Genomic DNA, 15,174 nt, shown 5'->3' on the forward strand with positions numbered 1-15,174 from the left:
TCTTTCTTTCTCACATTCCTGTATTCATCGTTCGACAAATCATACAAACAAGGATATTTTTTCATTATTTCTATCATAACTCCGTTTTTGCCATTGCGCATTTTTGAAGAACGGTGTCAAAAACGCGGTCAAAGGCGAACTGAAATACGCCGCGAAAAAAAAAACGCTGGAACAATCACATTCGCTTCGCACAAGTCTGAGCCTGTCCGTAAACCGCCGCGTTTTAATCTGATCGCGAATTATCGCAACCAAAGCGAATATTTCGCGCCGGTTTGTGGGATGCTTAAAATTCCGCTTCTCATGGAAATTGCGTTTTAGAGGTTTTGAATATTTAATCATTTTATTTGGACACCGTTCCACTTTTCGGCCTAATTTTGTTTTAATTTTAGATAAACGATTGACACATGCCTAAAACTATATGAGAAGTGTAGTAAAAATTAAAAAATATATGATTTTTTCAATTAAATATTGGCACTCTTTAAGGCAGTTCAAAATGTAATAATAAACCTCTCATAGTTTAAAGTAGTTTTAGGCGACCCACAAAACTTTTTCTATAAAAATTACATTTGCAAAAAAAAACGATATATTTTACAAAAATCACGACATCCTTTAATAACTGCTAGAACATACAAAATGAAGTATCTATGACAAGATCTAAGAGGACAAGGACGTACACCATAAAATAAAACAATAAAAACATAACATTTTCTTACATGAGTTTTTGTCCGAAATTTAGCACACACTTTTTCATACAATCAAGGCAATGTATTTACTCCGCTCACACCTTAAGAGATGTAAGCGGAATAGCATGAAGATTTTATTTCTTATATTTTTCTAAAGTCTAACTACAAAAAGTCATTATCTAGTAAATAAAACCTTGGCAATGGTTAAAATTTACTATATCTAATGTTTTACTTTAATATTTCTTGAAGATAAAGGAGCGTTGAATATCCTTATAGAGCCGTATTCTTGAAATTGTTGCTTTGATCCTATAATTATAAAAAAAATAATCTCTCAACAATATTATTTAATATTTATAAATACCTGTTGGTTTATGTAGGTTATCTTCAAACAATTGGTCGAGCACAGTTACAGTTGATGGCGGTGAATTAGGATCATCAGGGTATGAAGATGCGAAAAACTGGCATACATTTTGTATTTTACCCTTAAAGTAGCCAGAAGTCAAGAAAGTGAAAATATTTTTAGTGTCTTATTTACCTGAAAAGCGCTAAATAGCCATTTAAATGGTGAAAACTTATTAAAAACTTCCAAAGAAATGTAAGGCTTATCTCCTATGATCGCAACCACGTTCGGTCCATGTCCATAGGTTTTCCCTGAAACCTTAATGGGTTGTAAGAATTGCGTAAATAATTTTTGAAGGATATTTTGAGGCGAAGGTCTGCTGTTTGTTTCAAAACTCGGTTTAGGATTCCAAGTTAATGACGGTTTTGGATAATTTTCGGGTTTTATTGGCATCGGCGTCATTTCTGCAGACTTATCGGTAGTTGAAATTATTGTTTCTTCAGGTACAATGTCTGGTTCAGATGGAGTTTCTAACTGGTAAGTCAATCGTAATATACACTAAAATAATAAAAGTGAAGAATAAAAACTGTGTTCTCTAGTAGGGGAGACTGGGGTCAATTGAACCATTTTGTACAAATATTTTTTTTCTGGCTAGATAAATACTATAATGTGATAAAAAAATAGGTAACATATAGCTGGGAACTTGACATACTTGACCTAGTAGTTAAATTTGACTATAGATAAGCGAAAAAAAAAATATGCAAATAAAAATAAGTGGTGGAGCATAATCAAACGACCCCGATCAAGGGTCAATTGAAACACATTATGGGAATAGTTGTAACAAAAGTAAAAAATGCCTCATAACAACAACAAAAAAATAACAGAAGCTAATATTCTGCTTATGAGGAGGAACATTAGACAGAAACGTAGGAACATAAAATAAAACTTAGGAAAAAGTTTAAAAACAAAAAACAACAACTGGTGGTTCTTATAATATAGATGTGTAACAATTAACTTTCAATTTTTGGTCAGTCACAATGGCAATTATGGCAAACATAATATGTGACCTCTTGTGGTGTGCATGCTTCATGTTACCACATTTTGCAGTTAGTACATCGGATCCACTGTTCACCTGGCTTACTTTTATTAAATGGTTCAACACACACCAAACAAAAACATTCACTTTCGTCGTCGGTAGAATTTTCAGATGACTTCTTTCTTGTTCTCACGGATGCTTTTTTTGGGATTTTCTTTGGACCTTTCTTTTCGGTTTATAGATTCCGTTTGACCTTTTGTGTTTTCTTATTAGCTTCTTTCTCTATTTCCTCCTTTTCCGGTGTATCGGTGTACACCGTTGACTTCCTCTTTTTCTTTCCTCTTGCGTTTATTTTTCTTGGTGAAGCTTTTCCGAAAGGCCTAACAACTTCTGGTGAAAACGTGTTATTTTGGGTGTTTTCGAAAATTTCACAATTTTTTAAGCCCCGAGAAGTTGATGGCGTTGGGTTTTGAAACTCATCTTCTAAGGTTGGTACAGTCAAATTGTTTCCTGGATTTGAACTAGGATGATCATTTGGAGGTTCGGTTGAAGGCAACCTATTGGTAACAGACGTAGATGAGGTAGGATTATCAAATGTATCTTCCAAAGTAGGATCTGTCAGATTCAGATTGTTGCCTGGATCTAAAGCAGGTGAAACTGAAGGTTCGATTGGAAGCAACCTATCTGTGACAAAAGATGGCGAGAAATCTGTCTCCGTAAAAATATCTCTGTTAAAAGGATATATTCCTGTACACTTAAATCCGGCTTGGATATTGCTTTGTGTAAGAGCTAAGGGCAATGATGTTGCGACAATTCTGGGTAAATCATATATAGACATCGGTTTACCAGGGTGACTACGAATCCAACCATCACAAGCAGAGTTTATTGCTTTCTTAAGAGGACCGAAAACTGTTCTATCGAAGGGCTGACATTTATGCGAGCAGTGGGGTAAGAAAGAAAGCATTACTATTCCATGAGTTTTACAATAGTCTCGAGCTTCTATACTAATATGGGATGAGTGGTTATCCAGTGTGAGTAGAACCTTATCAGCTTGTGAAGAATTTGTGTGCTTTTGAAAGTGTTTTAAGAACAAGACGAACTCTTTTTCATGCATCTACCCTGACCCGTTTCCAGCCCCAATATATTCTGGTGGACCATCACGAATAAAATGATCCTGAAACCGCAGTCGAGGAAAAATAAACATGGGCGGAATCGAATTGCCTAGCGCGTTTATTGCCACCGTTATTTGCCAACTGTTACGAGTGTGCCACGTTCTTGTGAGGTAATTGCACCCACTTATTTCATGCCTCTTTTTGCTACAATTCGATTTAGTTTCCGGACTGTTGTCACACCAGTTTCGTCTACGTTGTAAATATTATTTGCTTCAAATTTGTCTCGATCCAAAACTTTGACAAGATTATTAAAAAATACAGAAACATTTGCACAATTGAAGCTGGTTGCTCTGGCTAAGCTGGTTGCTGGTGGTGCTCTTATTGATAAGTTACGGTGTCTTGACATAAAACCGGAAAACCAGTCTTCTCTTGCCATGCCGTTTTTAATCTAAGTGTCCGGTTTATCTATATCATATTTAAGGGTTAATTCTAACGCAAGTCTCCGAATATCTTTGGTTGACAGACCTTGGTAAATGTCTGCAGCTTTTTTTATGTACTTTACCATTTCGGTTTTTTGAAGTTCATTAAAAACTTTATTTGCAGGTTTATAGCCCATTGTAACAGGTGGTTGACCTTCAATATTCCCCGCAGCTTCTTTCTTTCGCTTGTATCTCAACAAAGACACATGAGAGATCCCAAATTGGTCGGCAGCTAATCGCAGAGAACTTCCATTTTGAGCTCTGCATATGCAGATTCATATAAAGATAAATCTCGACTTGAACGATCAGTTTTCGGAACTCTTTTACGGGGCATCTGAAATGAAATAAACTAATTAATTTACTACATTAATGTCCTAACTAATAAAAGCTGACAAACAAGCTAAACACACTACAGACTGAAATACAATTTATTTCATTTTAGAAATGAACGGCGGGGTCAGTTGAAACGTTATAAACGTCCCTGTTACAACTGACCCCAAATGACTTTCTTAAATAAATTACACCATATTTACTACAAACCAAACGAATTTCAAATTTAAACCAAAGTAAAATAAAGCTAAGTTAATGGCCAAACTAACCAAATACACATACAGACTCATTTACACATGCATAAAAAATATAGCAAATACTTACTCTGGATACGTGACAACACAAAATCTTGCACTAGGTACGTATACTTTGTTTAATGGCCCGCGACGTACCGCCAGAAAATGGTTGTCGATATTATGGTGTATTATATTACGCGAGCAATTTGTTTCTATCTTGTAGCGGAAGAAAGTTTTAATTACTATTTCAATTGACCCGTGTTACAATTAACCCCAGTCTCCCCTATTGTAGTTCTAAAATTGTATTTTAGAACCGTTCATATTTAAATTATTAATATAATGAAAGCCTTAGAAAGAGTGGCTCACGTAAAATCAAAAATGTTAGTTGCATAGAACTAGTTAGAATCATTAACAAATTGTATACTGCTGACAACTTTACATTGCTTTTTACGTATTTCCTTTTTTAAATTATTTTGACTTTTGTTGAAATTTTTCTTGTAAAATTCATGTTTTGACAACCTTTCGTCGTTTTATTTATACTGTCAACTTTGAGAAAAAACATTTGTGTTTTAAAAGGGTTTTTCTACATTTTGGCCGTTAACTGTGACCCTCCTTATCTTAAATTATAATAAAGTATAATCCACTCGGTAAGCAGAGGTCTTGAGTAATGAGTACCGAAATCAATATATTCTATACATTCAATCTATATATTGATTCATGTATCAATGTGTGTAATATGGCAGGTCAAAATATTTGTGGTAAATGTAAATCTAGAGTGGTAGAGGGTCCAAAATGTGACAAATGTAGATTCTCTACTTGAAAAAAAAATTAGCTTCTAAATATCCAACCGGCTTTATAAAGTTGGGGGGTCTGAATGCAATTCAAATAGTATTATGGATTCTGCACAATGGGCAGTTTTTTCACGTAGGGCAGAGATTCCAAAAAGCAACATAAATGAAGAAACTGTTAATAATTTTACATTATTTCATATTAACATACAACATTTAGCCAATAAAGTTGACCAATTATTATTGTTACTTATAAATGATAGGAAATTTAATGCTGTTTGTCTGAGTGAACATTGGTGTTTGGATGAGAGTTTGACATTAAAAACAAGAAAATCTCTTTCTCAGTCTGAGGTATAAGACAAAATATTAACTAAATGATGTTTTTTTCATTTTTTATAGAAACTATGCAAGCAAAACACAATTTTTAGATGATCCAGTTTAAACCTTTTATTCGTTAATTTAGAAAAAATAAAAACAAAAATAAAATAGTAAAAATAATATAACATACCATTGTAAAAATCAAAGAACACTTTATAATAGTCATTTTTATACTGCTCTCGTTATGAACCAGAATTAATAATAAATAGTTATTTACCCACTTCTCAGGTTATATATTATTTTTTTTAGATCATAGCCCTTATAACAGAAGTACAATAAGAGATAAGCTTAGAATTTATAATTTTTTTGTTTACCAATCAATTTGTCCCAAATAAGTATGTAAAGTAGATATAATATACGAATATTATAACTTATAATTACTTTCGTTTTTTATGAAATATTACTAATTTAAATTTAAAATAACATAATGATTTTAATATGGCAATATTCGCTATAAAAGTATTTATTTGTAGTAGTTTAAGGCACTAAGTTGGAATTTGTAGTGTGTTTTTAGTAATGTGCAGACAAATAAGGTAAAAAAATATGTATTAAAAGTATGGAAAATTATTGTCTAAATAAAAATTAAACACTTAATTTCATTCAAAAACTCAAGTTATTTTAATTAAATTTGTTTCAAAATTAATTATGTTTCAACTTTAAGGAATTTTCACGAGAAAATTAAAAAATTATAAAAAAAAAATAAAAAGTTAAATTTTCAACTTATAATCTAAGAAACATTTTTTTTTTGCACAATTTTCACAAAAACAGTATTGATGCTCTCGACAAATATAAATTTTGCAACTGTAGCAACAAATTGTAGTTTTTCTGTCTTTTTTGTTTGTACAGATGGCACATCTTCCTCTGATACCAGTTGCTATTTGAACGTTATCGATGTTTTCAATTCCAGCATATTTTCTTATTTTTTGGAGTAAGTCTCTTGGCAACGTAGTGATTGCTGCTCTGTTTTGCATGTGTTCTTGACAAAAAGAAAGCCCCAACTCCTTCAGAAACTTTCTTCTTACCACAGTATTGCCCACATTTTCTGCATAAATTACTTGCGCATTTATTGCGGCTATATTTAGCACTGAAAAAAAATTACAAGTGGCCAACGATTGGTTTTTCGGGAAACATTGTAGGATCCTTTCATTTCATCTACAACATCAACAGCGCCTTTTGTCTTGTTGTATTAGGTAATAATTTCAGGTTTTAATTTTTCCTTAGTTTCGAGATCTATAGCATCATCATGGTGCATTGTCGAGAGTAGTAAAACCAATTTTCCTTTTGGTGATGTATGCGAAACCAAAGTTATATAATTTTTGGAACCAAACGTATTACAAGGAATTTCAGACTTCTTCTTTTTAGAGCAAAATTCAACTGGTATTTCTCTTTTATTTTTCCTTATTGTACCTACCATGGTAAGGTTATGGTTTTTCATTAACTCTTCGGATAAAGGAACGCTAGTGAACCAATTATCCATGGTCACGTTACGTCTTGTACCTGAAATGGGAAAAATCAATCTCTTCACTACTTCAAATGCCGAATTATCAAGATAGTATGGTCCCGGAGGCTGTTTACCTGCATATATTTCCAAATTAGATGTATAAAAGTTTTTTGAATCAACCATGGCAAAAATTTTTATTCCGTAATGGGCCGGTTTATTTTTGATATATTGCCGAAACCCACATCGCCCACGAAAGGCTTCTAACATTTCGTCTGTTGTCATATTCTCTGATAAATACGGTGTACATGTTTTGACATTTTTGGACAAAATCTTCAAACATGTCACGAATTGGAGCTAATTTGTCTTCTAATTTTCGCTCTTGGCGATCCAAAATATTGTCGAAACGCAGACATCTCATCAAAAATTTAAATTGAGATATCGACATCACAGCAGGAAATATATCCAAACCCATACCATCAGTTGCCCATAAATCGTATATGTTGACATGTGACGACTTAGCAACTCCAGCCAGGTACAAAAGCCCGATAACGGCTTTTATTTCATGTAAATTTGTATGCAAAGCATCTCGTTCACGTGAGTACTGGCGTTTAATTTTATCAATGTAAATGTTGGAGTAATCTACAATTTTTTTAAGCAAATCATTAGATAAAAAAAGACTAAGAGATTCTAGAGGCGCCTTTGCATGCTTCACTTCAGGACGTACTCCTGGTTTGTATCGATCAGTTACCTTATTGTGTTTAGGCGTCCGCACATTTTAACTTGGTCGATCTTTATTCCATTTAGTTCCGTTACGTCCGACATAGTTCCGCACAAAATTGGAAAGCGGAATATCATCAGGTATGTTCATTATTGCTTCATTTTCTTCAAAAGGATCCTCCTCTGAAGCCGAGTCATGATCACTAATATATAGATCATCTTCTTCATCTGTTTCCTGACCTCCTAGAATATCTTCGCCTTGGTCACTTTCTAATTCGTCGTACCATTTTAGCAACTGATATTCAGTTTTTTTATCCATTTGTTAGAATAATATTATGCCTGCAAAAAATATGTCAATACAGATATCCCCTAAATAATAAAAAAATAACACTTACCTGTTGGTAACAAAACACTTAAAAACTGGAACGTAACCGCTCGCGCTATGGGTAAATTTTACCCAGCCAAAAACAATAGCAGACAAAAAAATTTTAAACGTCCGGCAGCGATGGTCACCGAAACGAAACTGACGAATAATCTATTTTAGGAAGGTACTATAATAGGTGGGGGGCGGATATTCGCGCGTTTCACAAAGATACGGACCAAAGAAAAAGGCATGGGTATATTTTACCCAAGCGCGTGCGTTCTAGGGTTAAAATTCATTTAAATTTTACATATAAGATGCAGGATAATTTTTTAGCAAATCGAACACTGAACAATAGGAAATTTACATACAAGAAATTAGAAGTACAAATCAGAATGTAGCAATAAATTTGTTCATAACTGTCAATTTTTCTTTGAAATGTTCTATACACTACCATTTCTACTAAATAAAACAAAATTTCTAAAAATCTTTGAATAATAAATTACTTCACACCTTATTAACACTTTTATTACCTTACTGAATATACTATCGTATAACACAAATAATTGTATATACGAACTTTTTTATATTTTTCCTAAATGCCAAACTATATTTGATTAACGTCATTTAAAAATCCTATATGACAGTAATCCAAAAGTTATTAATTTTATTACAAACGAATTAAGCCACGTATATATTTTTATTGATTTTAAAATATTCATTAACCTGTATAAGAAATGCTTGCTAGTGGGCAGATTTTAAGAAATGTACCGAATTGGTGGAATCATTACGCTCCAAACCTCAGACAAAAAGATCCTAAAAGAAAACTTCAGATATTAGTTAATATAAAAATATTCTTTATGGTAATTACCATGCTTGGCGGTGCTATTTTGGCACTACTTATTAATGTGATTGGGTAAGTTAAACATTCTCTTTATTATATTAGTAACTAAAGATGAAAGAGTCAAAAAATAAATTTAATTCCTTATTTTGTATAATGAATGCATAAATATGAGATAAAGCCCAAGTTCTACTTGGATTTATTTTTAAGGAAAATAAGAGAGGTACTTGAGAGTGAAAATATAAATAAGCTGAATTGATGACCTTCCTATCGTCGTACTTAATACGATAATAAATTAATAATATATGATAATAAATTTACACCTACCTTTCAGATGAAAACTTAGAGCATTGAAAGGCTAGAATTAGTAAACAACAATTTTGTTTGAGTTCAACATGTACACAGGGGCGAGGGAGGTGTTTTGTTAAACATATTCATCGATTCTCTGTTTTCAAAAGAGGACATTTTCGGCTATATATCAACACATGTTAATTTAACTTATTGATGTTAGATTTTTAAATAAAAATAAAAAGTACAAATAGATATTTGTTATTCTATGCGTAAAAATTAAAAATTCAAAACAAACAAAAATTATTAACTTTCTTATTTCTAAAACCGCTTCTAAAAAATTTGAGACGACAACATCGCAGTCAATCTTGCGAAATGACAAACGGCTTTATGTTTACATTTGGCATTTGTGAAGTTCTGGATTTTTTCTTTAGTTTTTAGTTGAAAAAGGATAAGGTTGAGTCATTGTCAGTATTTCAGTCATTGTCATTCATTGTCAGTGTTTTTGTGAATTGTTACGATAGTTAAAACTTGTGCCGTACAATGGGAAAAAGGCGATTCAGATCGATTTTTTCACAAGTAAATTCCCATATTTTCATAGCATCATATGAAGGGACAAGCGTCTTCGTAAACGTAGAATAATAAAAATTTATTAAGAAATCTATAACAATTATAAAATATTTCATTTCCATAAAAATGCTTTTTATTAGATAACTACGTTTACTCTAATGAAGCACGGTAAAAAAACGCTTAAAAAGTTCATAAACGGTGATATTGTTTATAATTTAAAGCATTATCTATTTAATAATATTTATTATGTAAATATTTTTTGACGTCACTGGTAAAGGTTACTTGCGTCGGTGCAATCAACAATGCGATCGAGCGGCGTTGCAATGTTGTTGCATTTTTCTCTAATATACCTTATCTGCATTCATTTAACTTTGAATGTTGACTACTTTATAGAGTATCTTATCATATTTTATGAAAAAAGGTGCTTCATATTTTATTAACGAGGTCAAAATAAGTGACAAATTTTGAAATGATATTGGTATCATTGCATCACAAATGTTGCAAGCAAACAAACAGCCCATAGTTCCAAGGCAATGCTAATTGTAGCTTTTTAACTTTTTAAGGATGAAAACTTTAAAAAAATTCTCAGCTAATTATTAAAAGTGATTCTTTTCTGAAATAATATATTTAAGTTAATTTTTTAGCTTTCAAACTCTATTAATTCATAGAAAATATATAAAGTTTGGCAAAGCGTATGTTTTGCCTAAAGAAGTGCATCAAAGTATATTTTGCGATTTACAAAAAATGTATTTAAAAATACTAATTTTAATTTTTCAGAAACACTGGTAAACACGGATACGTTATTTTAACCTGCAGAAATATGAAAAAACAGCCTGGACAAATACCTACGCATAAAGCAGACATTACCGAAAACAAAACATCTCCACAAAAACCATCACTACCGAGTCAATCAATACCAGAACAAAAATCAACAAGTGGTGCTGCCTTAAACGAGAGTTTAGCAAAAACAACTTCAATTAGAAGAAAACGTAATTTCAGGATACCTTACAAAAATCAATTAAATAGTATGAACGATACCGGTCATCTCAAGTATGGAGATTATATTTTAAAACTGGCACATCACTTTAAAAGTGAAGGCTCTTCTAATAACACTACAAGAGTGTTGCCAAATTATTTCGTGCCCAATGTTAGTGTTTCTGGTCAGCCATCTAATAATTTCAGTAATTTAGTGAATTAATTTTATATTTTAGTTTTTTGATTGCAGTATGCCTTATTTTATGCTGTTTTTCAATTAGTAAATATAACAATTTTATTAAAATAGACCACCGAAAATATGTATACGGGTGTAGGATTAAAATTATTTTATACAATCCTTATTATCCTAGCCCTAAATGAATTTAGGTTCCTTAAAAGAAAAAAAAATTGTAGCACTATACTTGTATATTTATAGTGCGAACATTTTAAACCAAAAACGTTTTGACGTTAAACCAATCAGCACGTGGTTGCCGATAGTAGTTTAACGGGTTAAACCTATTCACACCAGTAACCGGACCGGATAATGCCGGATGCATCGTGTGAGAGGCGACATCGTGCAATAAAAATACTAAATATTAGTTATAATAATAATAATGTGCTCTATTAGGAAAGATAGGTATAAATCTAGTGTACAAACAATATTATAACTACAAAGATTTACAAACTATTCTCAAAAATAATACAAAATACATAAATAACCATACAATTGCAACACAAAACTATACTTCAAAAAGAACAGGATCACGGAGCACACATAAATAACATAGCTTATACTTAATTTATGGAGCAATTGACAAGGTCAAATGTTGTCATTCAGATATTCCTCAATACTGTAATAGGCAGTAGTATTTTTTTTTAGTCTTCATTTAAATAATTTCAGATTAAGAATGTTTCTTATGGAAAGAGGAACATGGCTATAGATTTTTCGACTCGAAAATCAATGTAAGAGAAATAGTGAGTATGGGGAGAGCAAAGTCATTCAACTGACGGGTAATATGTGGGATTTTTCGAGAAGACCTAACACACTTGTGTCAATCAATAGTGTCAGAATCCTTTTTAAAATAAATAGAGGTCTACATAGAACGCTTAAGTCAGAAGAACAGATATGCCTAATGGTCTTCTTTTGTAATAAAAATATTACATTTAATAGACCCTTGCCAGTCAAACTCCAGCAAACCATATCTGATATGTGACTCTATCAAAGCAAAGAACACCGAACAGACAACATCCTTTCCAAGCTCGTGTTTTACAACCCTGAGAGCAAAGCAGCCGGAAGACGACCAGAATGCTAGATTCAAAATATGATCCTTAAATTTCTTTTAATAGTAATATCCGAGAACCACAACTCCCTTTATTATGGAGAGCTGTCTGCTTATCAAACGTAAGATTTCTCACGTAACACTTAAACCCAAAACGAAAGATTTTTTAGCATTAAACGCAAGTCTGTTCGAAGCACACCATTCTCTAATCATTGCAAGATCCTTGACAACACTGATCTTTGTAGGACATGAGATTTAAGAGTCCTTCATCCAGACAGAGGCCCACTAACTATAACTTTCTGAGTGCGATAAATCTGATAAAACCTGATCCACTGCAGAGCCTCCTAAATCCGTATCTGGCAAAAAAAATATTTAAAGTTTAATAAGATTGAAAAAGGATTATTCAGTATGGGAAATAGGTTACATACCCAACGATTTTTCTAACCACCAACTTGTCTGGCTGAGTTCTCAATTTTTAGAAATCATGTTTGCAAATTATTACTACTTATAGATACTAATTCTTCTGCATGTATCATTAAGAGAGATAATAAAAATAGTTACAATGGTATTTAGAAATGTATGCTTACATAAACATTAAAAGCGAATCCTTGGACTTTTGTCGACATTTATATCTGTTGTGTCCAATATAGTTTGTTTAGCTAAAACACATTTTCATGATTATTTAAATTAGCGTGCTATCTATCGCAAATAGTCTAGTATATATTTGATCCTAAAAATTATCTAGTTTGTTAATAATTAATTAGTTTTTAATTACGCTAATTTATATGTAATAAAGAGCGTCAGCATTTTTATTTAATTTATTTTTTTGTACGCAACATCCTAATCGAATTCTTCTAGTTGATAGGTACATTTACAAACATGGAGATATAATATCTTGGTCGTGTATAACTTTAAATTACTTTCTTAAGTAATGCGGTAAAGGGTTTGGTTGCATTTAAAGCTTTAATAAATGCTAGTAGCTGAATAATGAACTTTTAAATCGTTTGCATATGTTCAGTATATGAAAAGCACTGACTCATGTAATTTATAAAAATATTAAAGAGTAAGGGATCCAGATGTAAGCCTTTAGGTACTCCTGATGAAACATCCGTATGTTTAGATCTTATGTAATTAATTACAATAAATTGAGAGTCTCTGTCCTTTAAAAGTCTGAGCAGTGCTACATGCCCACCAAAATTCTCAAGTTTAGTTAGCAAAGTCGGTTGGTGAACACTATAAAACGCTTTCGAAAAATCAGTATGCATCCTCCACAGTACAAAACTCCAGACATCCTTTCATAGCCTTATTAATCTATGAATGTACGACACCATATTGGTAAAAACCGATCAGCCTTTGAAAAGGCTTTGTTGATTATGATCAATTGTCAGTTTGATACTTTGATACTAAGATTCTGTCATCGAGATGTATTTATTTTTTAAACGGTCTATGTTCATAATTTTAAGGATATCATCGATTCCTAGAAGGTTCCCACAGGTCAGAAAATAATCAATTTGAAGTGGTTACTTTTAAACGTTTCAAACTTTTAAAGAGAACAAATATAACCCATAAATTGCCATAAAACTGTCAGACTCTTAGGTCTTAAGCCCGTTTTCACATCCCTTGTTGATGAAAGATGCACTTATTGAACATCTTTACACCCACTAAGTAAAACAAGCTGGTCCCACGGTCAAAAGTTATACAGTTGATCTCCGTTGTTGTAGAAATCAGGTTGGGTCACGAGTTATCCATATACTCTTTAAACCCTAATATGGGTCTCTCTCTCTCTCCAGACTCTTGATGGCTAATACTAGTCCAAAAGTTGCAGTGTACAGTCGAGTTGAGGCACTGTCGTCGAGAAGTAGCGTGTGAGTCGAGTCGCGAGTCGTAGTCGCGATCGAAGTGAGAAGTTACTCACGGAAGTTTTCCCTATTATCTCTATTACCCCTAATACCCAAGACGGGTTTTTCTCTCTTCTCTCTCTCTCTCTCTCTCTCTTTCTCTCTCTTTCTATCTCTCTCTTTACACCTTTAGTAACCTAGATAGGTCCGTAAGTACCCTTATACTCTAAACCCAGTTAAAACTACCTGTATTATTATCGCTAGTTATGAGTTCGGTCGTCGTGTGTTGATACAATAGGTTAAAGTAATTAACCCATTGTAATTAGAGTATAAGCACCATTGTTAATAGGTAGTAAGAAGTGAGTGAAGTTACCTGCTAAGAAGTAAAGTGAGTGTAAATAAGGGAAAATTAAGTATACAAAAAGACAGCAAAGACAATTCATAGCTTACAACTACTTGAATGAATAAGTGTTCCATTTTCCTGTCTTCGGATCTAATAAATGAGCATATTTTGTTTTGGTAAAGGTTTGTTTCATTTATTAATTGGTTCAGCGCCATATAAGCTGTGGTCCTTCGATAAACATACAAAATAAACAAGTACAGTCCACTAGTACTCTCTAGTGGCACAATTAAACACTTGTATCCCCCTCTATTTGGGGAAGAAGCCAAGCAGCAGTTCTCCCCCGAATAGGTCTGTAATTACAAATATTAATTTTTCCACCAGATTTATGTAAGTAATAAAACAATTTGAGCAATTTTTCACAGTTGAGGATATATTCCTGTCAAAATACATTCATTTTATAGGATAAAAATAGGTTGACTAAAACTTGGACATAGTTTTAAAAATGAGGCAGGTATAGTCCGTCAGGACCTACTTAAGTAAAGGTCCAGTTGAGCAAAAGCCTTTATTATATGGTGAAGCTATTAGAGGATAAAATCTGTTACATTTTTTTAAATACATTGTATGAAAAAAGCCCACAAATGTCATCACTTTTAGTGGCCTCTTGGCTATTATAGGTCTACAGTTACAAATTAAATAATAATACACTTATATACCTGAATTTTATGCGACAAGAACAGTACTAGGTCCAGAATCTTATTGTTATGATTTTTAACATTATTAAAGTTCTTTATAGTCTTCCTAATAATTATTAAAAAAGATATATTAGGTTTGCATTATAGGTAAGTCGTATGAGAGGTCAGCAAAGGCCAAAACACCTATTTCTAGTTCCGAATCAAGTATTTATTTTGAAAATTATTCATTAATAAGTTTTTATGTAATAACTCAAATTCATTATTTTTAATTTTCTTCATGCCTTTCTATCCAAAAATCTTAGTAGTATACGCCCTAATGTTTCCAATCCTATAAACCTTAACAATATTAGAGAATTAAAGAACGTAATATACCATAACAAGGTTATTTTTGTAAAAACCAACCAAACCAAATATATTTAGAGCAAAATATTAATTATTAGCTTAGC

The 15,174-nt window shown here is 32.3% G+C and overlaps 1 protein-coding gene and 1 long non-coding RNA gene across 2 annotated transcripts; one reads left to right on the forward strand and one right to left on the reverse strand.

Moving 5' to 3' along the window:
- Nucleotides 1-584: 584 nt before the first annotated feature.
- Nucleotides 585-5,593, reverse strand: LOC126738133 (uncharacterized). Its single transcript, XM_050443303.1, has 4 exons — nucleotides 5,513-5,593; nucleotides 1,219-1,581; nucleotides 1,045-1,165; nucleotides 585-989 (listed from the first exon to the last, which is right to left on the reverse strand). Exons 1-4 carry the CDS (start codon nucleotides 5,546-5,548, stop codon nucleotides 904-906), a joined length of 606 nt encoding a protein of 201 aa, XP_050299260.1. The 5' UTR covers nucleotides 5,549-5,593; the 3' UTR covers nucleotides 585-903.
- Nucleotides 5,594-8,518: 2,925 nt separating this feature from the next.
- Nucleotides 8,519-12,667, forward strand: LOC126738134 (uncharacterized). Its single transcript, XR_007661229.1, has 2 exons — nucleotides 8,519-8,817; nucleotides 10,378-12,667. It is a non-coding gene; the product is annotated as an uncharacterized LOC126738134 (long non-coding RNA).
- The last annotated feature ends 2,507 nt before the right edge of the window (nucleotides 12,668-15,174 follow it).

This window comes from Anthonomus grandis, chromosome 7 (assembly GCF_022605725.1).
Source record: "Anthonomus grandis grandis chromosome 7, icAntGran1.3, whole genome shotgun sequence".
NCBI classification, from domain to species: domain Eukaryota; kingdom Metazoa; phylum Arthropoda; class Insecta; order Coleoptera; family Curculionidae; genus Anthonomus; species Anthonomus grandis.

Excerpts from the sequence above, each read along its gene's own strand:
- LOC126738133 (XM_050443303.1), bottom strand. The coding sequence starts at position 5,548 with ATGACTATTATAAAGTGTTCTTTGATTTTTACAATG. Across the intron at positions 1,166-1,218 it reads GGCTATTTAGCGCTTTTCAG|GGTAAAATACAAAATGTATG; the intron begins GTAAATAAGACA and ends GGCTACTTTAAG. Across the intron at positions 990-1,044 it reads TAACCTACATAAACCAACAG|GATCAAAGCAACAATTTCAA; the intron begins GTATTTATAAAT and ends TTATAATTATAG.